This window comes from Vulpes vulpes, chromosome 9 (genome assembly GCF_048418805.1).
Source record: "Vulpes vulpes isolate BD-2025 chromosome 9, VulVul3, whole genome shotgun sequence".
Classification (NCBI taxonomy): domain Eukaryota; kingdom Metazoa; phylum Chordata; class Mammalia; order Carnivora; family Canidae; genus Vulpes; species Vulpes vulpes.
The window spans coordinates 81,971,276-81,993,497 of record NC_132788.1 but is presented as its reverse complement, the minus strand read 5'-3'; the positions used below and the strand labels follow the sequence as shown (position 1 = coordinate 81,993,497).

At 50.0% G+C, this 22,222-nt stretch overlaps 1 protein-coding gene and 1 non-coding gene across 6 annotated transcripts in view; both read left to right on the top strand.

Moving 5' to 3' along the window:
- PTPRG (protein tyrosine phosphatase receptor type G) overlaps positions 1–22,222 on the top strand; it is a 701,447-nt gene that overhangs the window by 603,054 nt on the left and 76,171 nt on the right. For 2 of the 5 annotated variants that reach the window (XM_072720550.1, XM_072720548.1), the window contains exons 12-13: positions 79–859; positions 15,608–15,737. In XM_072720550.1, the coding sequence (XP_072576651.1) occupies positions 79–859; positions 15,608–15,737 (911 nt within the window). Of the gene's footprint in view, positions 1–78; positions 860–15,604; positions 15,738–22,222 lie in introns of all 5 variants that reach the window. The other 3 variants (XM_072720549.1, XM_072720547.1, XM_072720551.1) reach the window with 2 other exon arrangements.
- LOC140594082 (U4 spliceosomal RNA) lies at positions 17,905–18,040 on the top strand. Its single transcript, XR_011994605.1, has one exon. It is a non-coding gene; the product is annotated as a U4 spliceosomal RNA (small nuclear RNA).

Sequence of the window (22,222 nt, the reverse complement as noted above, 5' to 3'; positions counted from 1 at the left end):
CCCTCCCAGTCCTGGTGACTGACGCCGCTTTCTCTTCTGTCCCCTCCCTGTCCCCCCGCCCCGGGTGACCCTCTGAAGCCCACGGCGTCTCCTGCCTCTTCGGCCGACATGGCCCCCATCAGCTCGGGGTCGTCCACCTGGACATCCTCCGGCATCCCCTTCTCCTTCGTCTCCATGGCCACCGGGATGGGCCCGTCGTCCAGCGGCAGCCAGGCCACCGTGGCCTCGGTGGTCACCAGCACGCTCCTCGCCGGCCTGGGCTTCAGCGGCGGTGGCATCCCCTCCTTCCCCAGCACCGTGTGGCCCACCCGCCTGCCCACGGCCGCCCCCGCCAGCAAGCAGGCCGTCAGGCCCGTGCTGGCCACCACCGAGGCCGTGGCCTCCCCGGGCCCCGACGGCGACTCGGCCCCCACCAGGGACGGCGAGGGCGCCGAGGAGGGGGAGAAGGATGAGAAGAGCGAGAGCGAGGACGGGGAGCGGGAGCACGAGGACGAGGGGGAGAAGGACTCGGAGAAGAAGAAGAGCGGGGTGCCCCACGCCGCCCAGGAGCCCCGGCAGGACGAGGCCAGCCCCACGCCCTCGTCCCCCAGCAGCACCGCCGAGGCGGGCGGGCCTCAGACGCTGCCCGGGCCCGGGCAGGACCTCCCCGGCGTCCCCACCGGCCGGCCCGCTGACGACGTGAGGGATGCCCGCCCTGGCCCGGCCTCCGGCTCGGTCCCCTCCACCCAAGTGCCCCCCACGGCCACAGACGAGCGCTTCGAAGGGAGTGATCCCAGGAGGCCCCAGATGCCGTCGAAAAGGCCCATGTCCCGAGGGGACCGATTTTCCGAGGATAGCAAGTTCATCACCGTGAATCCAGGTAAGAGGCCCGGTCCTCATTTGAGGCTCCACGCTGCTGGGGGCAGCCTCACTCTTTTACAAAGAAAAAAAGAAAAAAATGGGATGGAAGATGAAGCTCTGGGAAGGGCTTCGTGTTCCTAAAATAGTGTATGTCCCTGGCATAAAAGGTGTGTGTGTGTGTGTCTGTGTGTCCCTATTTTATCCTAATAAGAATGACCTCCTCTCTTGTTGCTCAAATAAGGCCCACTGGGATATATGTTTCCTGATAAATTCCACTTAGCTCAGAATAACTCCCAGGATTTAAACTACACAATGAGGAACGCCTGGGTGGCTCTGTCGGCTAAGGATCTGTCTTTGGCTCAGGTCGTGATCCCAGGGTTCTGGGATCAGGTCCTGCGTTCGGCTCCCTGCTCAGCGGGGAGTCTGCTTCTCCCTCTCTCTCTCTGCCCTCCTCCTACTTGTGTACTTGCTCACTTCTTCTCTCTCTCTTAGATAAATAAATAAAATCTTTAAACCCAGCTACGTGATGAAGCCAATGAATGAAAAAAGGCATCAGTCTTAAGTTTATTCATTAAGATTTCATTCCTTATTCACTTACTCAGAGCAGCGCCTGTGTTTATGGCCTGCCTGCTTGGTGCCAGGCGCCGGGCGTGTGCTGCCCCAGGGAGGCACAGCCTCTGCCTCTTGAGGCTTGCTGACCGTCCACAGGACGCGGTGATGAGGATGCTCAGGGCCTGCCGGTGGGGAAGCCAGAAAGCAGGGCACGGCGCAGCAAACAGGCCAGTCGCTGGCTAACCAAAGTTGAAGACTGCGAATGGTAATGGGAAAGAAGCAAGGTCCTGTTGAAGAGAATCATGAGGAGGGCAGGGACCCGTCCTGACTAACGTGGGCCAGGCTGGGGAAGGGACCTTCCCCTTGAAACCAAAAGCAGGAGGAGCTGCAGTGTGGGGAGAGCTGGTGTTAGCCCTCCATCCTAGCCCAAGAAATAGGGCTCGCTCTCAGAGCCCCGTTTGCTGTATGAATCACCCAGCCTATGCTACGGATGGTGAGACCAGGGCATGGCTGGTCTGGGCTCCGCCGTGAGGTGGGATCCCCATCACCCTGACCCACAGTGACGCATTGCTCTATCCTGCGCTCAGATCCTAACGAACCATCCTGAGAGTCTCTGCGAGGCAGCCTTGAGCATGAGGGGGTTGTTATTGTTGTGAGGGGTTTTCTTAATAAGAAATTCTTCTTTTTGCCAGACTACAAGATGTTTAGCAACAATTTTTTTTGCATCTAAGCTGTTGTGGAGTTATAAGAGTGCAAAAAAAAAAAGCAACTGGTAAATATTTATTTGCTTTTGCACTTGTAAACATTAAAATTCATCTAAAGCTGAGATCTCGTATGTTAAGATACAACTTAGAATAAATTTTCATGTTTTGAATTACGTTCCTCCTTAAAGCTGGTATGGACTCGTTTTTTAGAAGTTTGGGTTTCCGATGGGTGTTGCTCAGTTTGTCTTGGTTTTAGAGAAAGGTGTAGAGTACCCTCCTGTGGAGCTGAGCGAAGGAATTATTGGGCCACTTATAAAGCTGTCTGATGCCATTCCTGCGTGAACTGTGACATTTCCTCTTGGAATTACTGAGAGACGGTAGAATGTCTTGCATTTGAAGACATTAAAAGAAGTACTTTTGGAGTACCGATTGTGTACGGGGCACTGCACGAAGCCTTGAGAATAGAACACAGATCGAGGCAGGCTTCTGTCCTCTGAGGGTTGATGTTCCAGTGGGGGAGCTTGAGGATATTCCAGTTAACAAGTGCATAACGTCAAATAGTTGTAAGTGGTGAGGGTTGGAGAGCGGGGCAGCGTGGCATCAAATGGTCAAGGCATGACATTTGAGCAGAGACCCAAGCGATGAGGAGGTAGCCATGCAAAGATTCACGGAAGAGCATTCTAGGCTGCAAGAGGAATAGCAGATCCAGAGACCCAGAGTGGGGATTAATTTGGAATGGGCGAGGAGCGATCTGAAGGCCAGTGTGTTGTGGACCTAGAGAGTCGGAAGGGGAGGGATAAGGGATGAGTTCACAGGTGAACAGAGCTTAGAGCAGGAGGGGCCTCACCATCCATGCTGAGGATTTGATTCTAATTGAAATGGAAAACCAGTGGTGGATTTCAGCGGGAGACTCACTCATCTGATTAACTTTTGTGAAAGACCACCCTGGCCTCTTTGTGGAGGTTATCCAGGGAAGGCAAGAGTGAACACAAGAAGCCCAGCGAGGAGGTGATGGCAGTGGCGGCTTGGACCAGTGGGGTTTCTCCAAAGACTAGTGGTAGACCTTGTCAGATACGGATCTTCATGCTTGAGTGGCTCTGCCTGTGGACTCCGGACGCTGATGAGGTAGTCTTCTCCGCCTGTTCCTCTTAAACACTTCCTTGCCCACGCTTCCGGTAAAGGTGGCTGTCGAGAGCTTAGGTTGGGAGTGTTCACACCTCGAGAGACTGGAGAGCAGTGGGGACCTGGACCTGCTCCAGGTGGGAGGAAATGAGGCCTTGTGATAGGAGTCAGATTCCAGGGAAAGGGAAGCACATGGTGAACCCTGGGGATTGGCAGCTTCAGGTTTGGCTGGGGCATGTGGGTCTCCAGCTTCAATCCTCAGGCATCCACGTGTGCAATCTTGGCAGAGTAGTGTTTGGAGTCAGGTCACCCCAGTAGCCTCTGTCCCATATTCTCTCTGGCTGCTCAGGTGGTCTCTGCTCAGGTGCTCATCTATAAAATGGGGGAATAACAGGAGCTCTCAGTTGCAGGCGGGGGTGCAGATAAATGGAGTCATTCTTGCTATCCGCAGCCCAAAGGCCACGAAATCACAATGGCGACTATGGGGAGGCCCCCAGAAGGTCCTTCTTTTGTAGCATCCCTGGACATTACAGAGCATGCCAAGATTCTGGTCCCCAGTGAGCTGACTGACATTCAAAATGACCTCCAGGAACTGTGTGCTCTTTCTCCAAACTGGTAAACTGGAGTATCTCCCTCACCAGGTTCATCTCAGTGGGAAGGTTCACGTCTCAAAGCCTTGTGGACTATAAGGTCTCTGTGGAAGCTCGTCAACCCCACCAGGTAGCACAAAAGCAGCCAGGACAATATGTTAGTGAGCAGATGTGGTTGAGTTCCAACAAAGCTCTGTTTACAGAAACAGACAGCGGGCCTGGTTCGATCTGCGAGGCAGCATTTGCCGACCCCTGGTTTAAGCAGAAGGATGTGTGTGCTTGTTGGTTGATGAAGGATATGAGTGATTGAGTGGAAAACCCCCAACCCCACAGCAGTCCGTGAGTCCTGCCGCCTCGCTTCCCACCTCTTCTCGTCTTGCCTCCAGCCTGGCATTTACTTTTTCAATAAAGTCACCATCGCCTTCATGTTAGTGGTGACGTTTTTTTTTTTTTTAATTTTTATTTATTTATGATAGTCATACAGAGAGAGAGAGAGAGAGGCAGAGACACAGGCAGAGGGAGAAGCAGGCTCCATGCACCGGGAGCCTGATGCGGGATTCGATCCCCGGTCTCCAGGATCACGCCCTGGGCCAAAGGCAGGCGCCAAACCGCTGCGCCACCCAGGGATCCCCTAGTGGTGACGTTTTAAAGACTGCGTGTACATTTGTGTAAATCTAATTTAGTTTTTCTTCACAGTGAGTAAAAGCAATTATTGTAATCAATGTTTAGCATCCCTTTTTTTTTCTTTTTTGGAGGTTGGGTGTGGAGGGGCAGAGAGGGGGAGAGAATCTCAAGCAAACTCCCCAGTGAGTGCAGAGCCCGACATGGGGCTCAATCCCAAGACTCCAAGACTGTGACCTGAGCCTAAATCAAGAGTTAGACACAACGGTCTCAGCCACCCAGGCACCCCTATATTTAGCCCCTTTGTTTTTTTAATAAATTTATTTTTTATTGGTGTTCAATTTGTCAACATACAGAATAACACCCAGTGCTCATCCCGTCAAGTGCCCACCTCAGTGCCCACCACCCAGTCACCCCCACCTCCCCTTCCACCACCCCTAGTTCGTTTCCCAGAGTTAGGAGTCCTTCATGTTCTGTCTTCCTTTCTGATATTTCCCACTTAGCCTCTTTGGAACAAGCATTAACGTTTAAATTTACAGACTATGTTATAGTTTGACCAGCATCTCCAAAAGGCTCGTTTTAAATTCCCTTGAAGTTTGATAACATCTTTTTAAGTCCCGTGAGTAGCAGCTTTAGTATTAACTCACACGGAAGGAGGAGTCCTTCTGTGGAAGAGGTAGCAAACTCAGACAACTACAGAAGTCAGACAGGTGGTATCAGTGAGAGAAGAGGCCCAGGTGGTGGATATTAGGGAATAGTGAGGACTACAGCCAACCAGAGTGCCCGGGTCTTTTCTAAAGAGGACAACCTCACTCAGTCCCCTGATTGTAGCCAATGAAGAGATGCATCGTGAGCCAGAAACCCAAGTCCTTACATGCAGAGAATCTCCTAATTTTTAAGTGAGTTCCAATTTTTAAAACATTTTATTTTTTCTCCTTTCTTTTTTTGTTTTGTTTTGTTTTGTTTTGTTTTGTTTTGTTTTGTTTTGTTTTGTTTTCACATATGCCAAACTAAACATATCCCTGGCTGGGTAGGTAGGAACCACTGGTGCTTGGCTTCAACTGTAGAGCTAATTGCTATAGTTACAGCTGCCCCGGAAGCCATGGGAAGGATTAAAGGCCTCCATACAGCCACTCTTGTCTATTTGCTACCATCTGCTAGTGTGAAGCCCTCGATGGGATGTGTGCTGCATGGAAATCCGACCTGGCTTCTCTCTGAGCAGCCCCAGCCAGAACATGGTGCAGGCCCCCCTCAGTAGCCAGGTGATGCAATAACATGTTCTTGGGGTGGTGTGCAGTATAGCATGCCCTAGCAGAAGCACTGGAAGGTGGGCGTAGTCTATCAAATTATCATTTAGTGCTAGTGTTTTCCATTTTTGTTTCCTGAAATCAGGGAAAGCCCCTTTTCAGACTGAATCTTGCTCAGAACCTATATAAACATTCATTCACTGAAAGTTTGCAGCTGCCTCCTTTGGGGCAGCCCTGAGCCAGGTGCTTAAAGGATGGCCCAGTTCAGGAGCCCCCTACCACAGTCTCCTGGCCTCCTCTTCTCCAGACCATGAGCTAAGAACGGTCAGAGTCAGTTTGGCCTCCTGTTCTGCTTTTTTCTTTTTTTTTAAAGATGTATTTATTTTAGGTGGGGGCGGGGGTAGAAGGAGAGGGAGAGAGAGTCACTAGCACGGAGCCCGACCTGGGGCTCGATCCTGTGACCCTGAGATCACAATCCGAGCTGAAACCAAGAGTGGTTTGCTAAACCGCCTGAGCCACCCAGACGCCCCTGCTGTTCTGCTTTGGGCTACAGTGGAGGGCGCCAAGCTCCAACCATACCGCTCCTTTGGGCAAACCCATGGGGTACCCCTTTGGAACCCTCAAGCTCTGAGGAACCCACCTCGAAAACCTTCGATTATAGAAACAATAATATTGCTGGTTAACGTTAGTTCCATGCTGGTGTTGCCCCTGCTAGAAGTCCATGTGTGTGTTTGTAGTCCTACTGCACCCCTGTGGGGGCTGTGCTGTCCTTGTTGCCTTGGGCCAGTGAGTAAACTGAGGCTCAGAAAGCTAAGGAACATGTCCAGGCAACACAGCCCATGACAAGACAGAGCTCAGACACGGCCCCTGACTCCAGAGTCCAGGGGAGTCCTCCTCATGTGGCGCTGCCTTCCTTCTGGCTTTGAGCTTATTCCCCGAGTCGGCGACACAAGATGATTTCAGAGGACGTGTTAATCATTAAGTGAATATTTGAAAATGTACTTTAGAAAGAAATTTTTCCGTTTATGGTAGAGGTTCTCAACCAGAGAGGCTTCTGTGCCCCAAATATTGCATTTGGTAATATCTGGAAACATTTCTGGGTGTCACGCTTCATGGGAAGGGGGCTGTTCCTGGCATCTACTTGGGTAGAAACCAGGAATGCTGTTGATCAGCCTGCACTGCACAGGCTAGCCCCTCACAACAAAGACCCACCTGGTCCCAAATGTCAACTGTGCTCTGGTCGAGAAACCCTGATTTATCACGTTAATAGGAAGTTTCCTTTTCAAAGTCCACTCGAGGAAAGCAATAGTTAAGGACAGAAATAAATCCTAAGACAGGTTTGTCTTCACAAACCTGGGGCAGAAATAGGGCAGAAATATGAGACTCAGCTGGAGTGTATGGAGGTGGAGGGAAATGCAGCACACTTTATTTAAAATAGATCATGGCAGGCATTTGTGTGGACTCTCCAAAGAGTTTGCAGCCAGGGCTAGTTTTGGTGGTCAGGTTCCATTACTTGGAGATGTTTTTTAGATTATCCTGCTTGTCCCTGTTCTTGGCTGTCATCTTCCTAGGAGCGTCAGATGGCGTTAGCTGGGAGTGGCTTGATGGAGTTCCTCAGTGCCAGGTGGTTGTTTCCTCCCAGAAAGTATCTGGGTCCTTGGAGGTTTTCTTTCTTTTTTTTTTTTTTTGTCAAGATTTTATTTATTTATTCATGAGAGACACAGAGAGGCAGAGACATGGGCGGAGGGAGAGGCAGGCTGCCTGCTGAGCAGGAAGCCCAATGTGGGGCTCAACCCCGGGACCCTGGGATCACGACCTGAGCCGGAGGCAGACGCTCAGCCACTGAGCCACCCAGACGCCCCTTCTTGGAAGTTTCCCCACTAAGTGATCTTTGAACGAGGACAGATTTTGCATCTCTCGGTGTGGAAAACCAGACCCCACTGAGAGCAAGAAGGTTTCCAAAAAGGTTGGGGTCAGGAATTCAGGTTGTATTGCTTATCTGACTTAAGGTGGTGTGCAGCCTCTGTCCCAACTGATGGCAGAGCCACATGATGTTGCAAAGAAGCGTCTGCAAAGGTGGCAGTTTGGTAGGGTTGGGACCAGCGTAGTTACAGGGCTTAGAATTAAATTGGGATTTATCAAACATCTTCAGTTTTCCAACACCTAATTGAAGGAGACACGACATACTATTGTTTGATTGTTTGAGTGTGATGAAGTGAGCTCTCTGGGAAGGGGTAAGGAGCGCTTATTCACAAGAACTCCGGGTGGTAATATAAATGGAAACACATGATGCTCTACTCCAGCTCAGGCATGGTAATGGGAGCACAGAGCCTGTGTCCCCTTGCAGGAGAATATATGCATTTGTAACGGACAGTCCTGTTTCTGCAACCATGGTTTAGATCATGTCGGGGCTCCAGAAAAATAAAGACAAATTTTGTGGCCCTGTGAAAAAACCAGCCACCTTTTCAGTTGGCCACCTTTTCAGGAGGCTACCATCAAAACAAAACAAAACAGAAAAATAACAAACGTTGGCGAAGATGTAGAGAATTTGGAACGCTTGTGCACTGTTGGTGGGAATGTGAAATGGTACAGCCGCTGTAGAAAACAATATGGTGGTTCCTTAAAAAATTAAAAATAGAACTCCCATATGATCCAGCAATCCAACTGCTGGGTATATACCCAAAAGAATTGAAAGCAGGATCTTGAAGAGATATTTGTACATTCATGTTCATAGCAACATTATTTACAGTAGCCGAGGGATGCACATTTGGGTTGTTACCCAAACAGATGAATGGATGAATAAAATGTGGTCCATACATACAATGGGATGTCATTCAGCCTCAGAAAGGAAGAACATTCTGATACACGCTGCAACATGGGTGAACCTTGAGAACATGATGCTATGTGAAATAAGCCAGTCACAAAAAGACAAATGTTATGATTCCACTTGGATGAGGTGCCTAGAGTCAAAGTCATAGAGGAAGAGAGAGAAAGGTAGGTGGCAAAGGCGGGGGGTGGAGGGAGTTTTGCTTTAACAGGCATTGAGTTTTCATTTTGCTGGTGAAAAACAGATTCTGAAGGTCGGTTGCACAACAGTAAGAATACACTTGACACTACTGAACCTCACTTTTAGAAACGGTTAAGATGGTAAGTTTTAAGTGTTGGGTTTTTTTTTTACCACAGTTTTTGGGGTGTTTTTTTTTAAGCAGCTGTCTTAATTCACGGATGTGGGTGGTTTTTAATGAGTGGTGTTACTCAGAACAAACGTAGTCAAGTTGCCCGCAATTGAACCACAGGCTAGATTATAACTGTGTAGTCTGTCCTTCTCTTGATCTTTCCTGAAAAGTGAAAGAATCCCGCTTTCGCCTACTCCTGATCGTGGTCTTTTGGATCCAAGCTCGTTTTAGTCTTGACAGCGTAGGGGTTGTTGTCCTGTAGCAGAAGTTGAGCCCTTACCATGGGGTAGGAAGCATTTCAGATGCGTCCATCTGATGTATCACTGCCTGTAGCATTTATAGTACATTGTACTCCGTTTTTATTTGCTTCTACTGGGATGAGAGCCAAGCCAGTAAAAGGCAAACAGCATTAATTCAGTGATGACATATGCCACTGAAAACTGTTTTTCTTTTCTTTTTTTTTTTTTTTAATTTTTTTAAAAGGCAGAATGGAGGCACTTTACTCAGATTCTGCTGGATGCTGAAATAAAAGCTGGGAGGAGGAAGGGGTATGGGAGGTCATTAATCCTTGCCTCCCTTCTACAAATGTTCAGAGCAGGTTAGTTAGCATCTTGCTCTAAGTATTATCTGGAAGACATTTGGGAAGCAGGCTCATTCTCTGAGTCCCAGTGCTGGCTGGCTCTCCTCTTCCTACCTCCCCAGCAGCCCTTTATCACAGCCATGGAGGTAGAGGGAGAGGTGGGTGTAATTAGTTGGTACCCCCGTCCCATTTCATCCCGGCACACACGGACCAGCAAGATGCAGCCCTAGAATCAGTATGAAAAAGGTCCAAGTTCACTGACAGGAATGGCCTCCATTGCATGGTTGGAGCAGTGGCCTGGTTAATTCCTAATCGGCTAAAAAATAAAATCTCTTTGGAAAGAAGTATTGAACTAGGAAAGGTTCCTTGTCCAGAAGCAGCTTCTTCTCTTGAGCCAGGTTAGTGATCTCAGAATCCTGGTCAGGAGTTTCTTAAACCATGATTCTTGCTTTTGATGATGAGGCCCTGTGAGAAGATGCAAGTCTGTGTTGTTCTGCTCATTCCTCGGGTCAGAGTGTCCCCCCGCCCCCGGCAGACTGCAAGTAGACTGGCCAGAGTGAGCTGCCACAGGGCCAGGGGTGAGGACAACAGGTCTGGTGTGAGGCCTCAGGGAGCAGCGAGGACTGTGGCAAACTAGGTGAGACATGCCCTGCCTGAAGAGAGCGTGCTGCTGGGTTCCAGCTGATGTTTGCCTTGTGAGAATTCAGGCCAGTGTTGCCAACCTCAAACATTACTGGTAGGCGATCCCATTGTTGGTTTATGTGAACTCTATTGCTCATTAATGTTGGCAGCTACCTCACCATCTAATAATAATTAGTGGGGGTGGGGGTGCCAAGCCAGGCACACGTGTGTGGGCTGCCAGTTTACACAACCAACCCATGGCGGGCAGGAATCGAGGGCTAGTCCTGCTGGGAAAACCAGCCCATCTGGGTAAATCCGAGGTGGAGATGGGGAGAGGAAAAGCTCCATTCACTCAAAGGGCCTGCACTCATTTTGGGGTCAGGAATTTGGTCATCGGGAGGTAAGCACGCCCCCCAGGACCTGGGCCGGCCCTCTTAGGAGGCAGCTGGGCTACAAGCGAAGCTCTGAATGAAAGTGAGCCTCTCCCAAAAATGGGCAATGTCTAATTTTACCACTCTGGCATCACTATTGCTTGGCTCTGTAGAAAGGAAGAGAAGAATGAACTCTCTGGATGCCACGTCTGTGTTAGGCACTGACTGTGTTTCATGCCTGGCCGGTGAGGCCATCTTCAGGCGCTTGGGACCTGCGCGGTCACACAGAGCCCTGTGCTTGCCGCCAAGCTCTCCGTCCCCACCTTGGAACTCTTGAACTGGAGGCCCCGATTGCATTCCGCATCTGGCTCTGTAAATGATGTGACCAGAATTTGCACAGTCTTCCTCATGTTGGATTATCTCATTTACTCCTTATAAGTCCTCTGATGGGACTATTATCATGGCTTCCTTTGATAGAGGAGGGCCTGGAGGCTCAGAGACGGGCAATCACTTACCCAGAGTCACCCAGCCAGAAAGGCCTGAGCCAGAATTTGTAATCAGGTCAGCCTGACTCTGAAGTGCAGGATGTTGATTGTACTGAATAGTTGATAGGATGTTGCAGTCTCTGGGGGCCTTAGCTTGGGGAAGATTGTTGGGGGACTGAAGTTCCAGGAGTAAGAGAATCTCTACCCAGCCCAGGCAGTATGTTATGTGTGCCTACTAGTTGACCATTTTATTACACTTTGTCCTTTGAGGGCCAGGCCACAGACTGAGTCAGGCAGCAGGACAGGCATTTCTTCGGAAGGACAGCAAGAAGTGTGGTGTGGTCTTATCTCAGGGCCAACTGTGAGGTTCTGCTTCCGCACTGGCAGCCTCTGGCGCTAATGCCCGGCTCATCTGAGCTTCTGTGTGATTGCCACCTACACTCTCAGATCTTACAGGGCGATCACATTCAGCAGACACCCAACGAGCACCCAGCATCTGCCTTATGCTGCTGGGGTGTTGACAAGGGAATGGATGGCGATGATGATCATCTCCGTCGGTAACATTAACCAGGTGTCAAATGGCTACCTGGCAACGTTCTAAGTGTTTTATACGTACGGGTTCTTTGAATCCTCATGTCCCACGGTGTAGTAGGCAATATTATCATCTCCTTCTACAGATGAGGAAACTAATGCACAGAGAGGTTAAGTAACTTGCCCAGAGTTGCAGAGCTAGTAGGAGACCAGGCTTCACCACTGTTCTTCTGTACTGTTCCATGTACAGATGGGAGTCAGCCCTCCCCCTGGGGAGCTTGTAGTAAATAAAAGGGTAGTTATAATTGAGTGTGCTGTGTACAGTAAGAGAAGCACATGATGATGAGGGTGTTGATGAGGACAACAGTAAGTACGCAGCATTGCTCAATGCCAGGTGCATCTTCCCGTTGAATTTCGCTACCACTCCTGTGAGGCAGGTTCTTTATATTTTTTATAGAGGAAGAACACCAGGCCCAGAGTGATTCAGGTTATTGATTGAAAGTCACATAGAAAGTGGCAGAGTCAGGATTTGAACGTGTGATCGGAACTCTGCTCAGCACCCCAGAGATAGCACAGACTGAAGACTTGGGGAGGCCTCACGGAGAAAGTAGCACCTGAACCAAGAGCGGGGAATAAGTGGGAGCTTCTGGGGGCAGCATGGGAAAGGCATTCCTGGAAGTGAGATGACAGGGATAGAGGTGAAGAAGTGGGGCCTACCGTGGCCTGTCAAGGTCACACTGGTTGGATGGGTGTTCCTGGAACACAGCGGGGGGTGGGGGGAAGCAGAAGGAGATAATGCGAGTGCGGGGCAGGCCTAGCTGTCCTTGAGAGCAGTGAGGAATTCCCCCAGGGAGGGACAGGAATAGAGTTCATGTGGTTGTGTACAGATGCGGTGAGCTTCCAGGCTCCTGGTGCTGCGCAGACAAAGCAGTACAGTGAGTGTGACCATGAAATCAACCTTCTCATGCCTCACGTGGAAGTCCAGTAGCAGGTGTATTTTTGCCTGGCATCTAGGGCAACGACCCGGGCAAATCCAGCTGTTTGCAGAACAGTCTTTTTTAGGTTTTCACACTGAGAGGTGTGGCTGAGGAGGTTCACTCCTCTATCCCTTCAAAACCAAATTCTCGGGACAGCTGGGTGGCTCAGAGATTGAGCGTCTGCCTTCAGCCCAGGGTGTGATCCTGGGGTCTCCGGATCAAGTCCTGCATCGGGCTCCCTGCATGGAGCCTGCTTCTCCCTCTGCCGGTGTCTCTGCCTCTCTCTGTGTGTCTCTCATGAATAAATACATAAATAAATCTTTAAAACACACACCCACACCCCACACACAAAATTCTCACACAAGCACTGTGAATGTTAGAGAAATGACTCAGTCACGTGACCTGAGGTTGAGCCTAGCCGGGCCCCAGGCTAGCTGTGACGTCCAGACCCCTGCTCTGCAGACTGTTCTCTCCTCTGGCAAGTCTTTTGTGAGACCCGAGGCTCCCTGTGAATCTGATGAAAACCTGCACCCTCACTTTGTGGGGGATGAGAGAGGGACAGATGTAGTGGCGGACATGGGATTTCTGGGATAATGGAACATGCCATTGACCCTCAGAACTTCTGGAGCATGACTCCGAAGGCCCAGAAATTCTGGAGCGGCCACTGTTCACTGGTTTTAGGATGGCAGTGCTACTCTAAGAGCTGGTGTTTCCAGTGACTGTTCAGAGAGATGCATGGAAGGGACTATTTTGGCCAATGGTCCTTTTCAGTGCTTTAGGATGAGTAGGACTTGGAGTTTGCATTTGGTCTCCTCCCCTGCCTTTCCTGTTACTACCAGATTAGTAGCTGAGGCAAGAAGCCTTTTCTGTCCAGAGGCAGGGAGAGAAAGAAGACCTAGAGGGTTCCCCCAGTTTGCAAAGGTCTCCCACGGTCGATACTGAATTCACCAGGCATGTGGCCTGTAATGTCAATCCTCCTGCCCTGCTTTCCATGAATAGGACTTTCCAGTCTCTAAGATCCTCCCAACCATCCGCCAGATAATTGCCTGGCTGGGCTGCCCCCTGCTGGAGCCCAGCAGAGTTATTCTCGATGTAACTCCAGTTCTTGTAGCTGGTCACCAGACTTTGCTATTAGAGCATTAGGTGGAGGGAGAGCGTGCACATCTGATCCTTGGAAGCCTCAGCTGGCAAGTCTGCAGCAGCTTCCAATGCTCTTGGGACTAGAAGCTCTTCTTAATTCAGCTTGTAGGGCTCTGGCTGATGTGGCCACTACCGCTCCATCTCGGTCCCCCTTGTTCTTGCGCTCACTGTCCAGAACACACTTCGTCCCTGCACTCCACCCGGCTAACTCCCCTTCTCCCTCCAGAACCCTTAGGCTAGGACCCCTCTTCCCCCTGTACACACCCCGTGGGCTCTCCCTGGCATCCCATTCATTTCATCCTAATTCCTTGCTCTCGCATCCGCCTCTCCCCCTTGCAGTGATTCACGCCCCCCAGCACAGGGCTGTTGCTGTCTGACGTCCTGCTGCACCCCGATCCCTGCACACCATGTTTGGCACACTCTGGGGATACGGCCAGTAGCCATGCAATGAGAGATTGTGGAGCGAGGGGTCCGGAGCAATGGGCCAGCAGAGTTAGGGAGCTAGTCTCTAAGCCGTGGAGTGCCGTGCTGCGCCTGGCCCTGTCCCCGGCCCTGTGACCCGGCACCCCCGCCCGGCCCTGTGTGATGCCCTGGGCTGTGCAGGAAACCAAGGAGGCCGTCACAGCCAGAAGAAGCCGGTGAAAGCTCTGTAACGCACTTCTTCGCTACTCGGGAGCAGCCTTGGCTCTTTATAAATCTGCTCCCGGGGCCAATCCTTTCTTTCCTGGCCAGCCCACCTCCTCTGGCTTGCAAACCCAGCCTGATTTCGCCGCGCACTGAGGCCACCCTGCAGAGGGACACTCTGGGCTGGCTGAAAGCTGGCCCAGTTTTGGCCGCGCAGAAGGATCCTTGCTGAGCGCAAGTCAGCCTGCAGCCAGCTGCACATTTTTCCAGGGACCTCTTCCCAAGCTCACATTTCACCTTTGCTTCCTCGCCACCTGCCTCCCGTGACTGTGTGTGAGCACCCCTGATCTTCCCAGCCCGCACACCGTCTCGGAGCTTCATGTGCGCCCCCTGGAGATTTCCAGCCATCTTCCCCGCGGTATAAAGGAGAGCGGGTTCCTTCTGGAGACTCCTGGGGACTTGTGAAGATCCCCAGGGCCTGCTTGGGTAAGGGGCATCTGCGGCCCAGGGAGGATCCCAGATCATTTCAGACTTCTCTGCGAAGCTCTAGACTGGCTGCCCCCAGCGCGAGGCATGGCTTCCTCTCTCTGGGTGTCTGAACTTTTCAAAGGGTGGGGATGGGGAGGCATGGGTTAAGAGGAAAAGCTGCAGAAACAGAAGCTCCAGGGGTCTGGGTGCTGGGAGCTGCAGAGCGGAAGCATCTGGGTGCTCCCCGTGGACTGTGCTGTAATCGAGTCTGTGAGTCTCTGGCTGGGAATCCAGGGTGAGAGCTGTTCCCCCACCTGGAGTCCCATGCCCACCCGACCACCCCCTTTCCCCGGGAGACTGGGAGCCCTGAATGATTGTCCCACTGCGACTTTATCTTTTAGGGAGAGGTGCTTTCCCAAAACAACTGGGTGTAGATACGAAAGGAAGGGGTAACAGGTGCTAAGCAGGCGAAGAATATACCCATTGTTTTACAGCTGGTTATCTGAGTAAAAGCCATCCTGCTCTTCCTCTGGCCTTGGCACTGGGGAGCCTGGGAGGCTCTCAGCCACCTCCCACCACTCCAGCCCCTTTCTAGAGGCAAGTGTGATGCTGTGATCAGACTTGAGCACATTTCTTCAGTGTATCCAAAAGCTGCTCTGGGTCATCATGTTCTTGGAGGGAAGCTGGATGTCCCTCTTCTATGCAACTCTGTGTGAGAATGTCTTGACCTCCATCTACAAGTCCATCCCACTGGCAATTAGATAAAAAGCCCCCCCCCTCACTGGGTTGGAACACAGTAGGAAATGGTGCCAGCTGTAGACTGCCCCTCCTGTCCCTAGGGCAGCCAGAGCAGGCTGCTCAGTCCTCTGGAAGCCACCCCAAATGAGACCAGAGCTCTGGATCTTGCTCTGGCTCCTCATTCCTCCGGTCCTCTAACTGCTATGTTCTTTTGCAGCAGAAAAGAACACCTCTGGAATGATAAGCCGTCCTTCTCCAGGGAGGATGGAGTGGATCATCCCTCTGATTGTGGTGTCAGCCTTGACCTTCGTGTGCCTCATCCTTCTCATTGCTGTGCTAGTTTATTGGAGGTGAGTAAGCCAGGCTGTAGCTACAGAGGGGGATGTGGGGGCTAGGTTCTGCTGTATGCACCCCTACCCTGGGAGGGGAAGCCCGTGGCCGCCTAAGGTGAGGCAGCTGGAGTGTTTCTAGGGTTACCAACTGGGGGATCTGCTTTATCTGGAAGCAGCTGGTAAGCTAGAGCCACTGTTGAGATCGAGGCCCTTATGAGGAGCTTCTGAGATTTGATGCCAAAGGAGATTTTGCTTGGGAATCAGGGACGTTCAGATCTCAGCAGTGATACTTGCTGGATTCAAATCCCATTTCCTCCTTAAGCTTTAGTTTCTGCACCTGCAAAATGAGTGACTACGTTTCCTAGCATTTCCAGTTTCTCTGAGGCCATGTTCCCCTTTGTTGTATCTGCATAATGACCCTTCTTGACTAAGATTTTTGTGATAGCCTTTTGCTGAAATTCGGGTGATAGGAAAACATTGGGCATATTATGTGGCTTTTAATACATGTCACATAAAAACGGCTGACTTTTGAAGCCCTCCCTGGATCATCATTGTCCTTGAACTGGTTTCACTGCTCCCCCTGGGAAACCTGCTTGCAACTTCTGTTTTTAGAGTTTTTTCCAGCTACATTCCCTGAGCCAGCTTAACCGAGTAAGGCAGGCTGGGCCATTCGATTGGCCTGGCTACCTTCCCCGCTCTGGCCACAATAGGAGGCTTCTGCCCCGGAACAAACTTCCTCCGTGATGAACAGGTGTCCTGTATTTCCTCTCCTGCTTCCTTATTGCTGTTCGCTCAATTCACTTTGAGCTCCTGTTATGTGCCAGACAGTCTTATCTCCTAGAGCTAACTTTGTGGTTGGGGAGACAGGCCATAAGCAAAGCACGTGAATAAAATATGGGCTACTTGAGGTGATGCTAAGTGTGTGATGGAGAAAACTAAATCTGGTAAGGGGAGGGGCATTCTAGGACTTACGGTGAGTATTCTGAGTCGTTAAGCCCTTAAGTGGCAAGTGATATTTGAGCAAAGACCTAAAGCAGGAGGGAGTCTCATGGGCTCCTCTGGGAGCTGGTTACAAGCAGAAGAAACAGCACGTGAGAAAGCCCTGTGGCAGGAATGTGCCCGGAACCTCTCAGGAATAGCTAAGAGGTCAGTGTGGCTGGAGGAGGCGAGCATGGGAGAGAATGATAGGAGAGAGTACCAGGAAGAGATGGGGGTAGAAGGGAGTCCTGTCATGTATAACCTTGGGGGTCATTGTGAATACATTGCCTTTCACCCTGAGATAAGTAGGGTTTGCTACAGAAGTGTGTTGTGATCTGAATTCTGAGTTAGCTAGCTGCTGTGTTGCCAAAAGCCTGGAGAGGATCAGGGCAGAAGCTGAGCCACCAGCTGGGAGATGTGCTGAAGTAGTCCAGAAGGAGGTGATGAGGGTACTAGTGCAGGTGGTAGGAATCAGTTACATTTAGATATATTTTGAAGGTGGGATCAGCAGAATCTGCTGACAGAAAGGCTGTGGTTCCTTGGGCCTGTCCTCAGTTCAGAACCAGGGGAAAAGGAAGGGTTCATCTCCAGCTTCCCCAGGTGTCTGATGTAGCATTGGAAATACGACAGACTAGCTAGCTCGGGAACTTCCTGGTGTTTAGGGGTGAGCCCAGGAACCTAGACTCCCTTCCATGTTGTTCCTCCTCCAGGACAAAGTGCTTTGCAAACATCGGTCTGGAGCCCATTGGTAAACTGGAAGCTGCCTACCATGAGCTTAACTGAGCACATAGAAGTAACAAAAAGTCTGCACATTCTCTCTGCTCGGTACCGTGTGTGTGGTGTTAGCTGCAGACCTTCCCCATGGAGGAGCAGAGAGGGTGTACGGAGGCCCCAGACAGGTGACTATTGCTTAGCAGCCCTGGTATGAACAGGTTCCTGCCTTAAGCAGTTCCAGCAAAAACCTCAAGACTGTTTCTGACTGGCCTGCCTTGGTCATCTGCCCACGCAAGAACCCATCCCTGTGAACAGGAAAGACCATGGGCTCTGTGGCCAAGCATCCATGCAGACCAGGCCAGCCAAAGCCTGCATGTTGGCCCTAAAAGGCTACATGTTAGAAGGGCCTGTGTAGTATAGGAAAGAGAACTTGAAGACCCTTTCATTTGAAATGCATTTTCCAGTTAGAAAATGACAACTGTATATACTCTTGAGCTTTGCACAGTGGCAGTATCGTAGCCAATGAGGTTTATCCGAGACATGATTATTGCTAATTATATATACTGTTGAAAAACTTGGTCTGAATAGGAAATGTTTTGAATAATATTTGATGTATAAAATAGACTTATGGCATTCTTTTACATATACATACCTATCTGTATGTATCCAAAGCTTGATTTAAAGTAACCAGAAGTTTAAACTTCAGTAGACTCTGCACATAAGCTTTTACTAGACTCTTAATGCCAGTACACACAAGTAAATGTGAACGAGAAAATTCTTACAGATGAAGGAAAGTAAAATTGAATTAGCATCAGGACGAATGAGTTGGCTAAACATGAGAACAGCCTAGAGGAGACAAGAACCCATTTTCTGTCCAACTTTTTTGTTTCTTATTAATGTGAAAGGAGGAAGCATTGGAGAGCTCACACAGAAAATTGGTAAGTGCGGAAGAGACATGCATTTCCCATTGGCAATGTGGTTTGGAAGCGAGGACAACAGTGCTTCTCTTCTGCCTTTTGAGGCACAGAGAGAGTGGATGATTGCCAAACAGACTTGACATAAGTAGAGCATTGAGGCAGATCAAAACCTTCTGGATTGTTTCCTCCGTGGCAGGCCTGGCACCCAGGGGTTCAAACCAGCTCGCTTTGGTGGCCGTTTCTACACCAAGGACTGACCCTTTGCAGCTAATCTTCTGGTTCCTGAGTGCGTTTGCTTGGAGTTGTTGACACCACAATCAAATGAATTCATGAGACCGTAGAAATGAAACCTGAGCCCTCTGATTTCTTTTCCACCACTAGTGTCTCCTTGTACAATGATGCTTGTGCTCACTAACGTTTCCCAAATCCCTTGTTAGTGCCAGGCACTGTGCCAGGCTCTTGGGTGGAACCACCTCCTGTGATTCTCCGAATAAACCTTAGGACAGGTACTCCTATTATCCCCATTTAAATATGAGGGACTGGGAGCTTGTGGCAGTCAAGTGATTTGCCAGGGTCCTGGAAGAAGTAGCGAACCCTGATTTTGAACATAGAACCTCTTCGCTCTAGAATCCATAACCTATAGCTACATGTTATGGAAGCTAAGCATGACTGATGTTCAGTCAAGTCCACTGGAGGTGGGATGAGCAGGCCTGTCAAGCCACCGCCCTACTGTGTGCCTCACCTCTGTCTTTGGCCAGAGGAGGTAAAAGAACTAATGTTTGTTGAATGCCCACTATGGGCTAAGCAGTGTGCAGTATTCCCATCCACCGTGCCAGAATTTACAAAAACCTGTTTCAAACTACCTTAAGCACAAGGTGGGGAAACCTGTTGATTCATGGAATTGAAAAGTTTTGGAGCGTCAGACCCTTCTAGAGTGGTGAAATCCAACAAGGACAGCAGGCAGGGTTCAGCTTGCATTGTGTGCCTCTGCTTCCCTCCCTCTTCGTCTCTAGAGTCTGTTCTCCCCATGGTGGCTTTTCTCTGTGGCTCTGTTCCTATGTGGTGGCCTCTGGCCCATGTCAGACCTACAGACCTACATCCTTGCTGCAGCCTCCCCCTCCCCCAGTAGAAAGGGAATTTCTCTTCCCTTAGAGTTAAGTTCCAAGATGGTGTCTCTTATAACAGACTCAGGTCACTTGTTCACCCCTAGAAGCTTCTGGAGCAGAGGGTTTAAGACTTTTGTCAGGCCTGGCTCTTCAATTTAAGTCTGGAGCCCAGAAGTGAGGTCTTGCCATCGTGAAACACATGTACTGAAACTGAGCAATGGGTGTTTTTCCAAAGGACCATCAAGACCCAGAAAGGTGATCGGATGCAGGTGCCAGGCAGATAGAAGCAGCCGGGGTCAGCTCCAAAAGATGGGAAATTGGAATGAAGAGGGGAGGGATTTCTGCAAAAAAAAGAGAATTTAGACTTGGCTAGCAGAGAAATACATATGCGAGTAGGAGGAAGGAAACAAGGTAGGCACGTGAGCTCAGCCCGGTAGGCCTCAGGTTCTCAGGGAGGACTTTGCTGTCATGAATGCATGGGCCATGGACTGGAAAAATAGGGGTCACTTCCAGTCCCATCCCAGCTGCAGGATTATTGGAGCATGCATGTAGCAGTTGAGAAGTGTTGTGTTGTTGAAGAAATGGTAAAGCTGTTTCTTCTGTTGCACGGGCGTGGGACCCATGTGCCACTTCCTGTGTTTGTGCCATGCTTATATCGTACCTGTCACCCATCATGCTGGGCCTGGGGATTTGGGAATAAGCTCTTCTCTCCCAAGGTCCTTACAGTCTGCGGGGGGAGGCAGATGAGTACATAATCAAGTATAGAGAATGTTTGGAGGATGCAATCCAAGAGGCTATGCTAGCACAAAGGTAGGGCTTCATCCAGTCTTGGAGACGGTGTGGGATCAGAGAATGGTCACTGGAGAGCTGCTGCCCAAGCTGGGTTTTGGAGAGCAAGCAGCTGTAAGCTAGCGAAGAAGGTGTACAGGCAGGGGCTGGAGAGAATCTGGCCCCCGTAAGTGGGTACCCATGGTTTAGCATCACTGGAGCAGAGTATGGAGACAGCAAGAGCCAGATCCTGAAGGTCCTGGGTGCCACCTGAAGGGATATGTACCTTACCCTAAGCATGATGGAAACGCTACAGGAGCCACACTATAGGAAGAGAAGATGAGGAAGAGGCAGTGCTGTGTTAGTGAGGGCGCAGCACAGGCCCAGGGGCACATAGCCTGGGTTTGGAGCCAGCTCCACCTCTCACTACCCACGGCCTCAGAGCAAGTGTCTTTAGCAGAGGTGCAGTTATTCCCAAAGGGGCAAAAATGGGTATTTGAGAGGTAAACAACCTTCTTATATATGAAACATGGGTAAACATATAGTACACAAATACATAGCATATTCCTGGTGTTAAAATTTCACGGGGGGGTGGTGATTAGGAAGATGTCTATAGAGGCCCCTTAGGAAGTGCACTTGTGATGAGCACCGGGTGATGTAGGGAAGTGTTGAATCACTGTATCGTTCATCTGAAACGATAGAACACTATGTTATGTTAACTCACTGGAATGAAAATAAAACCCTTAAAAAAAGTCCCCTTAGGAGAGGTGCTGGGGGGGAAACGGCCGAGAAACTGGTCTCTGACAAAACGACTCTCCCACCTTCAGTTTCTCCATCTGCAGGACAGTTCAGAAATGTGCCCATTGGGCTCCCGTGAGGATTAGGTGTGCACTCTGGGACATGGTGAGCCCAGTGCCTGGCAGGTGGTAAACAAGCAATAAGAGCTGTGTTATCCTCTGCTTTAGGGAAAACTAAAATCTTAATTCTGGGTCCTGGTGTACCTAAAATGTTGTTCTTTAATAAAACCAGACTTACAGACCTAAATCGTTGCTGTCCCCTAAATGTAATCCATGTATAGCTGTCTCCTTCCCAGTCATATGTCATTGCTCAAAACAGTGCTTGAAAATAGCTTTTGGAAGTTTCTTCTAGAGTCCATTCTTTTGAATGATCTCAGTAGCATGAGGTATTTATCCTAGAAATAGCTAAAAGTCATGCTAAATATAGTGTGGAGCTAAATATAGTATAAATATAGGTGAACCAACTGAGGGGAACTATTTTGGGCCAAAAAAGGAAAGGTTAATGAAATTGGTTTGCGTGATGTTCCCAGTGGGCCTAGAGGTAATTCCCTAAGCATATCCCTGAGTAACTGGGTTAGAGACACGACCAACCCACCTTCCACCCCACTCGGAAGCCCGGTGGGAGTGGGGTGGGATCGCCTCAGGATCGCCTGTGTCTGAGCAAGCTTCATTTAGCTGCTGCAGATGCATCCCAACACCCTAATGGCCTCCCAACACAAAGTTTATTTGTCACCTATGAATAGTCTCAGAGAGCTGGGCAGTTCTCTTGTACCTGCATCTTCTCTTTCTGGGACACGTGTTTCCCAAATGGCTGCAGCAGGACAGAAAAATCAAGGTGGCACCTTGTTTCCAACCACACGGCCCAGAAGCGGAATCCCTCAGTACCATTTCCTCACCATGGGCCACAGATAGTCTCATGGCCCCAAGGATACACGATAAGGTGCGGAGCACGTGGATATTCCTTGAGTGTTGCTGGAAATAGCCTTAATTATTCAGACCCACTGGCATCGTTTAGCAATGGGTAGGTTTCCTGGAAAAATTCTGGAGGCCGATCATTAGATCAGTCTTGTTATTTCACATTAGGCCCAAACTAGAAAATAAGGTAGGGACCTGGTTTGTTCTCTCTCTCTCTCTCCCCCCGCCCCGCCCCAACTAAAGGATTCCTAGAGGCCCACTGGAGACCATTTGAGCAGTACTTTTATAGGCATCAACATGGATGTGTA